This window comes from Procambarus clarkii, chromosome 64 (genome assembly GCF_040958095.1).
Source record: "Procambarus clarkii isolate CNS0578487 chromosome 64, FALCON_Pclarkii_2.0, whole genome shotgun sequence".
In the NCBI taxonomy this organism is placed as follows: Eukaryota; Metazoa; Arthropoda; class Malacostraca; order Decapoda; family Cambaridae; genus Procambarus; species Procambarus clarkii.
Genome location: NC_091213.1, coordinates 10,890,811 through 10,907,017, shown reverse-complemented (window position 1 = coordinate 10,907,017; position 16,207 = coordinate 10,890,811). Strand labels below are relative to the sequence as shown.

Genomic DNA, 16,207 nt, shown 5'->3' with positions numbered 1-16,207 from the left:
AGACAGGTTAATTGAATCCTGCATTCTCGACTGGAGTGGTGGGTGAAATGTTGAATCGTCAACCAAAATAATAACGTCACAAGTTAGGTAGCCAGCCCATTTTTATATAACATCTGTGTTATATCCTGCAGTATTTAATTATCACTATATTAATACTTTTAAATACTTAACATTTCACTTTTTAGATAGATTAAAGTTGAAGCAGAACGTCATAAGCAAGGATGGTGTGCTGAGTAAAGATGATTTATTAAGTGGATGGAGCCTTTAGCTGATCCCTTCCTGTGATTTGCTGTTGTGTGAATGTCAACAAAGAGTTTCTACCAATGATATGCCATCATTTTTTTTTATTATGCACCTCAAACCATCGTGTAGGCGGAGCTTGGAACCTCCTACCCGAGCACAACAACCCGCCTTATGGGTTGCTGTTTGGCTATTTATAGTGCGTTGGAAAAAAAACAGATGGCGTTAGTTGTAATTTGTAGGATGATTTGTGATAAGTGTAATTTGATGTCAACAGATGGCGTAAGCTGTATCTTATGGCTACTGTTGACCAGCTAGTTGATAGTGTTCTCTTCTGCCGACAGATGGCATCAGCTGTATTATTATTATTTTAATAAAATTATTACATTAATAATAATGTATTATTATTATTTTAAACACTGATCTATACGTCTGGTAGCTTATAATAAGGTTTTATACCATGCTGGTATTAGGTAACTAGAATTCTGCAATTACTTTTTTTTATCTACTGTTATGATATGTAAGACAAATGTAAGGTTTTGAGGCTAAGTAACGAAGATAGTTACAATAACGAGCCAGATGATGCTGAGATTGCAAAAGGGATTATGATTAGAACTTAAGCCAAAAAATCGATGCGTAAATTTATTTATTTATTTATTTATTTATTTATATATATACAAGAAGGTACATTGGGTTTGTGAGAATACATTGGATAGTACAGTATTTACAATCTTGTAAAGCCACTAGTAAGCGCAGCGTTTCGGGCAGGTCCTTAATCTAACAGATAATATTAAGTGGGTAATTTCTATCAGAATTGATAAATGATAACAAATACATTGTAAGAGAAAAATGAGATGAGAGAATTAAGTAAGTTTATTAAAGCACATTGTTATATTAAAGCTCTGATTGATTACATTGACAGCTTGATTGGTAATTTAAACAATAGACACCATACAGCAGATTGACAGCACATATAAGACAGCAATGATCACAATGGTAAAGAAGCTCAGATTGGGTACATAAAGATTGGGAGACTGGGTAGCAATAGATACAGATAAACAAGATTAATTAACACCATACAGCAGATTGGCAGCACATATAAGAAGACAGCAATGATCACAATGGTGAAGATAATCAAATTGGGAACATAAAGGTTGGGAGATTGGGTAGCAATAGATACAGTGCAATTTTAAGGCAAAAGGTGAAAAACTATGAAGATGAAATTAGGTACATTTTAGTATTGGTTTTGAATGATGTAAAAGTTGGACAGCTTTTCTATTCAATAGGGAGTGAGTTCCATAAACTGGGTCCCTTTATTTGCATAGAGTGTTTACACAGATTAAGTTTAACTCTGGGGATATCAAAAAGATATTTATTTCTGGTGTGGTGATAATGGGTCCTATTACATCTGTCCAGGAAGAGTTTCAGAGCAGGATTTGCATTTAAGAACAGGGTTTTGTAAATGTAGTTGACACAAGAGAATTTATGGAGTGAGATTATGTTTAGCATGTTTAGGGAGTTAAACAAGGGGGCTGAGTGTTGCCTGAAAGCAGAATTTGATATTATTCTGATAGCAGAGTTTTGTTGGGTGATGATGGACTTGAGGTGGTTTGCAGTGGTTGAACCCCATGCACAGATACCATAGTTCGCAATGTTGACAATGTTAAATGTTCCCAAATATGAGACTGGGATTTATTTCTCGAAAAGTTAGAGATAAAATACGCTTTTTAGTTCTTTATTTTTAAAATTAAGATCAGGGATTCTGTCTAACGAAGCTGCAAGCTAAAACACCGTTATCATATAATGTTGTTCTGTAGCTTGACCCTAAATACTCGTTTATTAAACGAATTTATTGTTAGAGTTCATTAGGAATCAACTTTGTTGAAGGCAGAGCTTCCAGAAATACCTTCCTGTGATTGGCTGTTGCGGGGAATACCAACACTCTTTTATGAATAAGATTTAAACTAAGAAATAGGTCCTTGTGCACAACAACAAGGTTGTTGTGAAAACGAACAACAATTTCTGTTTTGCACCTGACAGAAATCTCCACCTAACTGAATAATTTACTCGAATAAGAGGGCAGATCAGTGTATCATTATTTGTATCATGGCAACCAAAATAATAACGTCACAAGTTAGGTAGCCAGCCCATTTTTATATAACATCTGTGTTACATCCTGCAGTATTTAATTATCACTATATTAATACTTTTAAATTTTTAACATTTCACTTTTTAGATAGATTAAAGTTGAAGCAGAATGTCATAAGCAAGGATGGTGTGCTGAATAAAGATGATTTATTAAGTGGATGAAGCCTTTAGCTGATCCCTTCCTGTGATTTGCTGTTGTGTGAATGTCAACAAAGAGTTTCTACCAATGATATGCCATCATTTTTTTTATTATGCAACTCAAACCATCTTGTGGGCGGAGCTTGGAATCTCCTACCCGAGCACAACAACCCGCCTTATGGGTTGCTGTTTGGCTATTTATAGTGCGTTGGAAAAAAAACAGATGGCGTTAGTTGTATTTTGTTGGATGATTTGTGATAAGTGTAATTTGATGTCAACAGATGGCGTAAGCTGTATCTTATGGCTACTGTTGACTAGCTAGTTGATAGTGTTCTCTTCTGCCGACAGATGGCATCAGCTGTATTATTATTATTATAATAATATTATTACATTAATAATAATGCATTATTATTACTTTAAACACTGATCTATACGTCTGGTAGCTTATAATAAGGTTTTATACCATGCTGGTATTAGGTATCTAGAATTCTGCAATTCCTTTTTTTATCTACTGTTGAGGATATGTAACACAAATGTAAGGTTTTGAGGCTAAGTAACGAAGATAGTTACAAGATACAAGCCAGATGGTGTTGAGATTGCAAAACGGATTATGATTAGAACTTAAGCCAAAAAAATCAATGCGTAAATGTTTGCAAATATGAGACTGGGATTTTTTTCTCGAAAAGTTAGCAATAAAATACGCTTTTTAGTCTTTATTTTTTAAATTAAGACCAGGGATTCCGTCTAACGAAGCTGCAAGCTAAAACACCGTTATCATATAATGTTCGTCTGTAGCTTGACCCTAAATACACGTTTATCAAACGAATTTATTGTTAGAGTTCATTAGGAATCAGCTTTGTTGAAGGCCGAGTTTCCAACAAATACCTTCCTGTGATTGGCTGTTGCGGGGAATGCCAACGCTTATATGAATAAAATGCAAAATAAGAAATACGTCCTTTTGCTCAATAACCTTGTTGTTGTACAAAAGAACAACAATTTCTGTTTTATACAAGACAGAAATTTCCATCTAACTGAATAATGTAGACGAATAAGAGGGCGAAGGCATTGTATCGCCAATATTATTTGTGTGAGGTAACCCCCCCTAATGAAGTCACAAGTTAGGTAGCCAGCCCATGTTTCTGTAACACCCGTTACATCCTGCAGTATTTAATTATCACTATATTAATACTTTTAAATACTTAACATTTCACTTTTTAGGTAGATTAAAGTTGAAGCAGAATGTCATTAGCAAGGATGGTGTGCTGAATAAAGATGATTTATAAGTGGATGGAGCCTTTAGCTGATCCCTTCCGGTGATTGGCTGTTGTGTGAATGTCAACAAAGAATATCTACCAATGATATGCCATTGATTATGCACCCCATACCATCTTGTGGGCAGAGCTTGGAACCTCCTACCCGAGTACAACAACCTGCCTTATGGGTTGCTGTTTGACTATTTATAGTGCGTTGGAAAATAACTAGATGGCGTTAGTTGTATTTTGTATGCTTATTTGTGATAAGTGTAATTTGATGTCAACAGATGGCGTAAGCTGTATCTTATGGCCACTGTTGACCAGCCAGTTGATAGTGTTCTCTGCTGCCGACAGATGGCATCAGCTGTGTTATTATTACTTCTGAATTCCCTTTAAATACTGATCTACAAATCCCTTGGCTTATGACGAGGTTTTATACCATTTATGATAAGTATTAAATAACTGGAGTTCCGCAATTACTTTTATTTATAAACTGTTCAGGATATCATCATATAACGTCTGGTTAGGACGTACTGCTCTCGATTGATGAAGATTAAGCCACCCAAGAGGTGGCACGGGCATGAATAGCCCGTAAATACTGCTCTCGTATGCAGGCGATGAGTGACAATAACGTTGCTAAAGTATGATGATCAGACCACACACTAGAATGTGAAGGGACGACGACGTTTCGGTCCGTCCTGGACCATGAGGTGTAGGAGGTGGAATTCCTAGACTACAAGCCAGAGTGCACGAGGATATTGTGTGACACCCTAGGTGTCACCAGTGGAAGCCTAAGGAATCTTAGAGGATTCACTTGAATCCCAGGGTGCAATGCTTTTATTCCATGTGGTGTAGTGGTCTAAGGTGTTGCTTGGGAGTATCCACAGCATAGGTTCGAATCTTCTCCATGGCTCATGTTTTTCTCTGTCCCATGTCAATTATGTACTTCAAGACACTTTACTGCACTTTGCAAGCCACGGAATAGTAAAAAAAATGGTAGAGCTTTTGCCTCACGTTCGTTGGGTCGCGAGTTCCAGCCTTCTAGTTCCCAAGTGGATGAAATGAAACAATGCACAGAAGCTCCTGCAGAAGTGTTTTATAGTTGGGGCAGGTTCTGTTGTGTTGATATTGTGGTATAGCAGTAATTTTGAGTACCTCTTAAACATATCTGCTACAGTATCCATTGTTGACAACCGGCCAATTATATTACATATCGCTATAGCTTCATCCCATTAGACTCAGATTCTTGGCTCATGGGGCAAATATGCACTCGAGTTCCCGAAAGAGCTTGACTGAAAACTAAGTGAGGTAGATATGCAAGGCCTTCGAGTTTAGTATATATACACCCCTATACTCATCCTGTGTGTGGTAGTTTAAGAGATTTTGAGCGCACAAATAATCGGTTTAGGAGCTGAACCCAAATAGTCTTTGCACTAAGCCAGGCAGCTTTGTGTTACAGCATTGATTCCTTTGATGAAATGCACTCTTGTTACCATAATTAATAATTTTTTATATTTTTGTCTAGCTTCAGACATGGGCATGCTACAGTTCGGTTTAAGGAGTCGAGCACAAATAAGGATGATAAAGAATCTTTTACAATTAATGGGTCAAGTTTGGAGACATGTACGCATTTGAGTGAAAGGATATATTATTGTAAATGGTTCGGGCTGAAGGGTAAAACCCAGTCATTTATACGGACTTCCAACTCAAAATATAAGCTATCACCCATTGTCAGGACGACTGGACTTTCAACTGCCCCAGCGAGGTGGCGGAGAAAACCCTCCGTGTATGTGATTTGAGCGAGGGAATATGGAAAATAATTGTAAACATAAGTATATATGTATAAACATACATATATATATGTGGATGAACACGCAGGACACGTACGACCCTTGTTCTTATGCCCCCCAGTTGTGTGTCCCATGACTTTGACTTGAGAGAGAGCAAGGAGTGGAGCGGAAAACACTTTATCAGTCTCCAGCGTCATATCCGATCCATACAGAGAGCTAACTCAGTGACCGTCGGTCTGTCTGTCAGTCAGTTTGACGTTCGCCTCAGTCTCTTGAGCATTACGTCGGCCTCGCGGTCTTACGTCGGCCGACGTCCATCTACGATGCGGTAAGTCAAGAATGTGAAAAACTAGTTTCGTGGGAATTTTGATTTGCCCTTGAACAAGGGAGGAGGGGCTGCGTCTACAGGCAAGTTATTGGTTCGTGTTTGTAAAGAAGACACGTCGATGCTGCGAGACTGGTCGAATTTTGTAGAATATATATTTTTTGTTCTGTTGTATAGCATTAATTGTCGATTGTTCTTTGTCTTAAGCTTGGCGAATGGGTCAATTTCATCACCAAATTTAACCATACTTAATTAAGCTTGGCGAACCTTGGTCCTTCCCTTATACCTGCCTGTCTGGTGAACAACTATTAAAACCCCCCAAAAGACCCAGCGGCCCATGGGAGGGAGACTCGGGCAATCTCCTACATCACCAAACATGTTCCTGTATGTAATAATAATTCAATATAATTCTCTGTGTCGGAGGGACATAAAGCCAGAGTGTTGACCAGACCACACACTAGAAGGTGAAGGGACGACGACGTTTCGGTCCGTCCTGGACCATTCTCAAGTCGATTGTCTAGTGTGTGGTCTGGTCAACATATTTTAGCCACGTTATTGTGACTCATCGCCTGCATAAGGAAAGCCAGAGTGTGTTCATACGCGGTAGGTTTTTTTATCGAGGCCCTACCTCCTCCCTCCCAGGGTGGAATTACTGACCCCGCCCAGGATGTAACCCCACAACAAGCTGACTAACTCCTGAGTACCTACTTACTGCTAGGTGAACAAAGGCATTAGGTGAAAGGAAATGAGCCCAACTATTTCTGTCCCGCCCCCGAGACTCGAATCCGGATTTCTCCGGATTGTGCGTCGAGAACGAACCCGACTGGACTACCGGGATCCTACCGGTACAGTAGTCCCTGTACTATCGAGACCCGGGTATGTGTATCGCCTTCGCTTGAAACAACCCAGCGATCACACGTGTATTATGTTACCCATCAATTTGTTCCTTAAATCTGGAACTTTTTCCTCAAGGCCATTTACCGAGGTCATTTCTGAATCTAATGTTATCCAACTTGCGTCCATTTCTGTCTATTCCGTTTATTGTGTTTCCATATAATAGTATCCCCTTTGTTAGACTTTCATCAGTTGATATATTTGTCTTGTCACTAATTCTTCGCCTTTTCAGAAAACGCAAGTTAGATTTTTTCTTTAGTCTGTTAATGCTGGAGGTTTCTTATATCTAAACAGGTTAAGTATTCATAACGAGAATCATTTTTAAAAACATTAAAGGTGACTGCAGAAGGTCTATTGGCCCATACGAGGCAGATCCTAATTATAACCACCCAATCCCACTCACGTACATGTCCAACCCACAAACAATTTGCAATTTTTGTTAAACAATTTACACTCATTCACACCACTATGTTTCAGGCTAGTTGGAAGCACTGCAACATTGCATACCTTGACTTTAAGAAAGCTTTTGATTTTGTGCCTCATATAAGACTTACCACAACGTTACAAGCACATGGTATTGGGGAAAGGGTTATTGTAAATTGCTTTAGGAAGGGGTTATTTGAAAGGAAACAGACGGTTAGAATAAACCAGAGATATGGATTTTTTCTTCAGCTTTAACTTTAAATTTGTTGGCGTCATTTAGATAATGATGTTCAGTTTTGGCCACAGTACAGTAAAATGAATATCTGTTATTCTAAGACGTAAAGAGACCGGCTTTTGGAGTTATCGATTCACGGTTTGGATTCACGGTGCAGGCAATATCTTGGGGTCCTGTTACTACTGACCAGAACTACCCCAAATACCTGCCTGTTTCACCAGTGTAAGCCTCTATAAAACACACCGATAGCCAATTCAGCTGGACTTCACATTGTATATTGATAAACTATTCCAGTTATTGTTATTATTACTGTTATAGTTTATATTGGCGGTGTTATTAAAGTAGCCACAGTGTTCAATATCGACGTAAAGATTTAAGCTATATATTATAGCATACGCTATTGAACTATAGCATAAACTATTGGGGTATAGCATACACATTGGGGTATAACACACACTATTGGGGTGTAACATACACTATTGGATTATAACATCCACTGTTTGATTATAGCATCCACTGTTGGATTATAGCATCCACTGTTTGATTATAGCATCCACTGTTGGATTATAGCATCCACTGTTGGATTATAGCATCCACTGTTTGATTATAGCATCCACTGTTTGATTATAGCATCCACTGTTGGATTATAGCATCCACTGTTGGATTATAGCATCCACTGTTGGATTATAGCATCCACTGTTGGATTATAGCATCCAGTATTGGATTATAACATACACAAGAGTCCGGCGCTGTGGGCTCCTGACACGTCTGGTCCCAGAGGTTGAAGACATTCTGTTTAGTTATACACAAGTTAATACAGTGATGAACTGTATTCATAGAAACAGTATAAAAGCGTCAAGAAATGTCGATACGGGCTCACCATAGCCCGTGCTACTTAGAACTTTTCTTCCGATTAGCTGAATCTTAAATAACAACAGCGAAATAGTTAAGCCGGGAGGATGTGTTACTCAAAATCTACAATAATATCCCAAAGCCTACTGTATGTTGTTGTTGTTGTTGTTTTAGATTTGGCTACTCGGAACCAAAAGTTGCAAGTAGCACGGGCTATGGCGAGCCCGTAGTGGACTAACTGTACGGTACATAATTTATGTACTGCTTATATACAAGTTGTGAGTATATGTATGTCGATGGTAACTTGTATAATGACTACAAGGGTACGAGCATGTTCATGGCAACTTGTATAATGATTACAAGGGTACGAGCATGTCCATGGCAACTTGTATAATGACTACAAGGGTACGAGCATGATCATGGCAACTTGTATAATGACTACAAGGGTACGAGCGTGATCATAGCAACTTGTATAATGACTACAAGGGTACGAGCATGATCAGGGCAACTTGTATAATAACTACAAGGGTACGAGCGTGTTCATGGCAACTTGTATAATGACTACAATGGTACGAGCGTGATCATGGCAACTTGTATAACGACCACAAGGATACAAGCGTGTTCATGGCAACCCATCCTCCAAAATTTATTAGCCCATACATCAACCACACATAATGTGACCTGCTATACAAGAGAACCTACACGTTCCCTACTACTGCATTTAAAAGGACACGGGGAAAATGGTACCGACTTAACCAATAAATTCATAATGTATGCAAACTTAGAACACAAGTACTACAGTAGCCCCTATCTCAATAAAACAACATTTATTCTCTTGCTAAAGCAACAGTTTATATTTTGTATGCATTATATATATATATAATATTATATATATATTTTTAGTTATTTTACAGTCGCTACACGGGCTTTTATTTTTGTCGCCGCCCCAAAATATGCTCGAATAACGATAAATCAACAACGGATAACCGTTATCAACGTCGTTTGCCCAGGGGAGCGCCGTTGTTATTCAGGAGGAGGGGGGGGGGTTCGTACACTCTCGTTCGTACTGCATCAAACGGATGCCGATAACCCAATAGGAAAACTAGCTCGAAGTAACGAGCAAGTAACGGGGAGCCAACATTAGTAGTTGAATTATTAGCAAAACGTTACTTCAATACCATTTCATTTAGCCTTCTGGAAAGGCCCTAATTAAGTTGCGTCAGCATAACTTTGCAAAGCTTAATTGCATCATGCTTTTAAAGTGACTAATAAAAACAGGAACCAAATTCTCAATCAGTCTGTGTTAGGTCAGGTTTCGACATGCTTAGCTTATTTGCAGAAAGAAGCGAAACATTTATGTCTTGCTTATCTGACACAGGTCACTGCTGATGGATGATGACAGACTACAGAGGTTGTCAGCATATGGAGGAATCTTGTTGAAGATTCAACAAGATTCCATGAATCTGGAATGATTCATGGAATGATTCATGGATGATCCCATGGATTCATTCCATAAACCATGAATCTGGTTTAACTAATTGTTAAATTAGTTAAAAATGAGGCAAGAGCCTTGTCCCATGTCATAAACCTTGCTAGAGGGGAGAAAAAGGCTGGTGAAAAGCTGAGGAGAGTTTTAGTAATGGTGTTAGATACTATGTCGAATTAGGAAGATTTTGGAGGGGTTTCAAATCTCCAGTTTTGTATTAATCATTCTCACCTATTGGCAGGCTGAAGAGGTTGTGGGTGGTGATGGTGACCTTGGAGGCGGTGGTCGTGTGGGAGGCCGCAGCACAGGGAATCTGCAATCATGTAAACATCCAGAGGCGCCCTGATCCCTGCGCGTGGGCTGCGAATCCGGAAGAAAACAGGAACGGCTTCCTCAACTGGCTCATATTGGGCTGCAACGTTAACAGCGATAGGTAAGTTCACAGACAACAAGCACCACCACAACACTCAGACATCACACAGAACAAGCACAACCATAACTCTAGAAGCCATCTAGTGCGGCACCTCACCGCTTTATAAGATTAGGTATACAGTGGTGCTGGTGCCTGGTCATATACTTACAAAACACACTTACTGCTGCCACCTAATCTCGTTTCTCACAGCATCCCGCGTCCTGTTTATACTCTAGCCGCTCTCTCTCTCTCTCTCTATGCCTCTCTCTCACAATCATTATGTTCGGTCATCATCTTAACCTGCCTCTGCTACACTCAAATTCGCTCCAGAATAATATTTCTCTTCGCTAGTCATTATCCTTTCAGTCAACGTGACCGAGCAATCTCCGAACATGCTTCAATCTTGTTTTTTTTTCACCTTTACATATATTTCATTATATATAATGCATTATATTTCTTTTACCAACTATATCTTCAAAGTCTTAACATGTTCTAATTGTTAATTTTTGGGGGGTTAGATTTTTTATTTGCTTATAGAGGGCTTATATCACTCAGTATTTAAACTGGTGAACCCCTTCTAGCACTCTTCACACTGAAAATTCTAGCACTCTTCACACTGAAAATTTCACACACTAAATTTTCTTTTTTTTTCGCAACAACTTCTTTTTTTTGTAAGTCGATTGTGGTGTGTCCCGACTGATTGTCCCTTCACCTTCTAGTGTGTGGTCTGGTCAACATAATTTAGCCACGTTATTGTGACTCATCGCCTGCATTTCACATGACAGTTTTGGCATGCAACAATTACTCATCATACAGCCTGTCCTTCTGGAGTTTTCCAACGTCAAGAAAACGGTCAATGTTAAAGTGGTGTTACCTAACCTACCAGGGGACCCAAAACAGAAAACTGGACAGTACGTCACTTTCGCGAGCCGCTTCCATTTTCAAGTACGATAATTTTTGGATTTATGGAACGCATACGATCGAAATGCGACGTTCTTTGTAAGAGGACAGGTTGCTTCATAAACTAAGGTGACACTTCCCCCCCCCCTCTCTCTGTCTCTGTCTCTGTCTCTCTCTCTCTCTCTCTCTCTCTCTCTCTCTCTCTCTCTCTCTCTCTCTCTCTCTCTCTCTCTCTCTCTCTCTCTCTCTCTCTCTCTCTCTCTCTAATATTCTTATCACAATCTTCCTCATAATCACACCACACTCCAGCTTTAGCACTAATATGCTGGTCACTCCCATAGGAACATATACAGGTGTTCTTTCATGTTCTTCTCATACCAGCGACACCAATCACATTCCTTGTTCTCATATCCCTTCCACCCATCACATTCTTAAACGTGTTCTTTTCATCTACTTCCGATTTCATTTTGACTATAGTGTAGCAATCTATAACTTTTCATTCAACTTTCCTACTATTTTTCTTGCTGCACTTCTTATCAAAAAGCGCCTTCTGTTTTCATAATTTTTTTGTTCAAGTTTTCTATCGAACTCATTTAATCTTGTGTTTTTCTGCTTAATCCATTTTTATGCGCCTTTCACTCTCATCATTCTAGCTGTTTCCTCACCACTCTTTCATTCACTTGGTATTCACCAAATCCATCCCTCGTAATTCTGGGACGAGGCTCGTTGCAAACTTCTGAACGTTTACAAGTTTTCTTGCGTGTCTTTTGAGGTGTAAACTTCAAGGCAAAGATGCATACTCTAAGAGTGATCTCACGTAGGTGGTGACTTGTGTTCTGAATGCCTCATTGCAAAAGGTTTTTGAAGGCTGCTTTGATGTTCGTCACCTTCAGGTTTGCAAGTGTGTGTGCGCGTGTTTATACGTGTGTATTCACACGAATGCACGTGTTTTTAGTTCGCGTGTGTGTGTTTACGTTTTCCTAAATAACATCCGGATAATCTCGTCTTAGCATGTAAAGACTCACGAAGGTCTGTAGCAACAGTTTTCTCTCTATTTCTTTCCTCTCAGTGAGCTCCTACAGCGAATAGCTACGTTCCTATTTACCTAGTTTATCTGGAGTGGATTCTGGGAGATCTCCTGCGCACCAAGCCCGGCATGGGACCAAGCTTGACCTGTGGCTAGTCCATTCACTTGTTAAACAAGTCCTGTTGTCTAACGCAAAATTTAAACACATTCCACTGGATGTTAGTTACGTTATACTCTAATCTATTAGGTTATATTAATTTCCATTCCTGTAGCATCGGCTACTATATTTTGAGGCTTGGAAGGGGAGTATCAGGGGAATGCGCCAAGCCATTACGACTATATATAGCACTTGGAAAGGGGACAGGATAAGGATTTGTGATGGGACGGGGTGGAAGGAATGGTGCCCAACTACTTGAACGGTCGGGGATTGAACGCCGACCTGCATGAAGCGAGACCATTGCTCTACCGTCCAGTCCAAGTGGCTGGGATTGGAGGCTTGGAGTGGAATGATGTTAACGATCTTCAATTGTTTTCAGAGGGACTCCTACAGGATGCTTGGCAAACCCTTAGGATAAGTGTAAAGGTTCTTGCGATAAATAAATGTCAGCTACTGCTTATACCGGAAACACGTCTCGCTATACTACAGGAAGGTGAGAGATTGGACTGGCAGCTGTCGGGATGTGGTTGTTGGGGTCTGGCTGGGGTTTGCGAAATGTTTGTGGGTTGTGAAATTGCCTGTTGAATATGGGATTAGCCGAGAGTCGAGTACCATATTGTAGAATATGTTTTGTGATGAACTGTGATAAGAGTTATGAGAAAGGAATGGCGAGATTGGAATGCAATAGAGTATGGGCTTGAGGTATAGTACGAATTGTGGAACACATAATTTATTCGTGCTTTGGTTGTAAGTTTTTCGACCAACTGTGGATTGGGTTGTGGAATGACCAGTGGGTTGGGCAGTAAGTTGGGTTGTTGAATATGGTAATTGCTTTGGGTTGTTAGTCAAGATATGGGATTAGACTGAGGCAGTGGACTCTAATTACACTGGCAAAAAGGAGTAAGACGTGACATGATACAGATACACAAAATACCGAGGTATTGATGAAATAAAGACAAGTGTATAGTCAGAAAGCAAATGGAGCGAATAACAAGAGTGAAATAAAACTACTGATGTAGGTAGAATCCATTAACACAACATATTACAAGAAACTAAAGGAGCAGAAGCTATTGCACTAGAAGAGCAACAGTTGGAAAGGTGGGGTCCTGGAGCTGAATCCCTGTTATACAAAGACTGTTAGGCAAGGACGCACCTCTTGAGCCTCGCCTCACCTGACACTGGTGGCCAGACCCCTTCCCCCTCACTGCCCATTGATCTATATGATGCGTGTAGTTATGGTTCCCCATGGACAGCCCCGCTCCTGTGCCAGGTAAGTCCACTACGGGCTCACCATAGCCCGTGCTACTTGGAACTTTTGTTCCGAGTAGCTGAATTTAAAACAGCAACAACATGTAGTTCCCCTCATCCTGATCTACTGTTACTACCTCCTCTTCATCAAGACCCACCCGGAACCCCTCACTCATTTCCCCTCTACACCACACTCTACATTCGCCCTAAAAACATGCTGCTTACACCTTACAAATAGCTTTATGTATCCACATGCTCCCAGCCTACTCTCAACTCTCATGTGTTCTATCTGATGTTACATCTTTTCCCTTTCCTATGCCACATTCCACTCGTTAAATTTTCCCTCAACCAAGACCCGGATATCTCAGTCTCTCTGCTCCTTTATACCACAATACACATGCCTTCTCTCAACTCCCTGGATCTCTCCACCAACTCTTATTTCTAGCTTCAATTCTGCTATACTTTCCATCCTCGTATCTGCCACACCATCTACCCCCCCCATTCATATTTTGCACTCCCCTTTCTGCTCTAATGCCCTGTCAATCCTATCCCTATGCTCCCCCCTCAAATAATCCCATCCTTTCCCCTAATATATACCATTACCATCCTTTTCCCAAGGCATATAACCTCTTTCTAAATACTCTTAAAACCCTAAATCCCTGCCTACTCCAAAACCTACCCATACCTCGTTTTTTCCAATATTGAATACAATCCCTGCACTCTCAATAGAAATACTGAAACTCGAGCTGTATCCTGTGCCCGATAACAGCCAAGACTTCAGGCCTAAGACCGTTCTAAAGGGAGGCAGAGACTAGGTGAAAAGCCTAAAAGTCTGGTATACCAATAGAATACCAACAGGCAATAAATTGAGAAAAGAAAAGAACCTAAAATAATAGCAACAGTGTTAAACAAATCTAACCGAAATGATAAAAAATGTAATATTTGATAAGAGAGAACCACACAAAGAGAATGAACGTGGAGCGAACTATTGTCTTTCAAAACAAAAGTAACATTGGACTTCGATATACGTTTAAATCATGATGCATATGGACACAGTTTATCTGAAAATGAACCTTACCAAATTATGAGATTTTGTTAGAGTTAGAACCTTTCCTCTCCAGAGAACAAGAGACACAAGCAGGAGAATGATTAAATAACAAGACTGGTGTAAATGTTATATAGGGGTGGCAGAAACACTCAATTGACGAGTGCAAAATTGCTAACCATTGGGAACTTCAACCAAGAAGTAATAAACTTGCAAGAGAAAATCATGGATCAACAGGAAGAGGAAGAAGAGACATGGAGGCCAAACTTGGTGGGTGTAGCAATGAGGAAATCCTTGATGTAGCATATCAAACAGGAAAGAAGAATGTTAATGATTTAATTGTAACACTACAAATGTTTATAGAACAATGCATATAAAGTTATATTACATAACCATTATATACTGGGAGGGGGGGGGGTACCACTTATGGTTGTAGGAACCCTCGTCCTCGAAGAAGAGGATATGTAGCATCAAAAGGAGCCTGTGGGGCTTCCACGTAAGCTCACATACTGTCTTCTACCATCCACTATATATATATTTTGTATACACATTTTATATAAATCACACTACGCAAGCCATTACTGTGAACTAGTCTTTGGAAAGTTTAACAATGATACAAGCCACTAAGAATAGAAAATGGGGAAAACATTAGAGTGCTGGAAAGCTAGTACTAGGAATTCTAGAGTATCTCTAGAGTGTCAAACCCAGAGATGGGGAACAAGATACTTCAGCAGACAATATGACTGCCTACAAACGCACAAATTGCAAGGAAGCTGATAGAAGGTTCATACTGCCTCAAATAAATCAAGGATGAAAGCACTGTTTGGAAGAAAAGAAAAAATGCTTTGGAAAAATGCAGCTACGACCAAGCAAGGAGACTCACATTTACAAGAGAACAAGAAGTGAATATATAGAGCCCGGGACATAGAATAATATAAGATAATCCAACAAAGTTGACAAAGAATCATTGTTCAACAGGGGAAAAAAAATGGATCGAGGGGAACATTGATGGCAAGTGAAGAATCAAATGAATCACAGATAAAGTCTTTATATCTTTCACAACGTTCGAGTTTTTTAAACAGATAGAACAGGCTGAAAGGATATGTTGTCGAAGCAAATTCCATACAGAATTTCAAAAGCAAATACCATAATATAATGGACGTATTGAATCATTCACTTGGCCAATTAATTGCAAGAAAGGCGGGGCTTAGAAGCTACATGTTAACCCTGAAAGGACATCTAAGGTAGGATACACATACACATGTCCTCTTCTAAGGAAATTTCTGCATCATTATCGTTGGGTAAGAAAAAATAGGACACGTGGGAGGTGGAGAGAAGAGATCAGAGAAAAAGACTGGAAGAAGAGGCAGACTGGAGAAAAGGAGGGCGGTAGGTAAGGCAGACTAGATAAGGATATGGAAGGGTGGAAGGATGGGGCAAGGCAGACTGGAGGAGGGAAAGGTAGAATGAATAAGGCAGTGGAGGAGGGGCGGGGTATCTATCTTAAGGCTATCTTTAGATGATTTCGGGGCTTAGCGTCCCCGCGGCCAGGTCTTCGACCAGGCCTCCTTTTTGTTACACACCTCTAGGAAGCAGCCTGTAGCAGCTATCTAACTCCCAGGAACCTATTTACT

The 16,207-nt window shown here is 39.9% G+C and overlaps 1 protein-coding gene across 2 annotated transcripts in view; it reads left to right on the top strand.

Annotated features, from left to right (window-relative positions):
• The first annotated feature begins 5,708 nt into the window (after positions 1 to 5,708).
• Positions 5,709 to 16,207, top strand: part of LOC123768988 (dual oxidase 2) — a 46,393-nt gene continuing 35,894 nt past the window's right edge. For both annotated transcript variants that reach the window (XR_011223668.1, XM_045759911.2), the window contains exons 1-2: positions 5,709 to 5,897; positions 10,026 to 10,217. Coding sequence is in view for 1 of the 2 variants with exons in the window: in XM_045759911.2 (XP_045615867.2) it covers positions 5,893 to 5,897; positions 10,026 to 10,217 (197 nt within the window). In the remaining variant the exon portion in view is untranslated. The remainder of the gene's footprint in view (positions 5,898 to 10,025; positions 10,218 to 16,207) is intronic.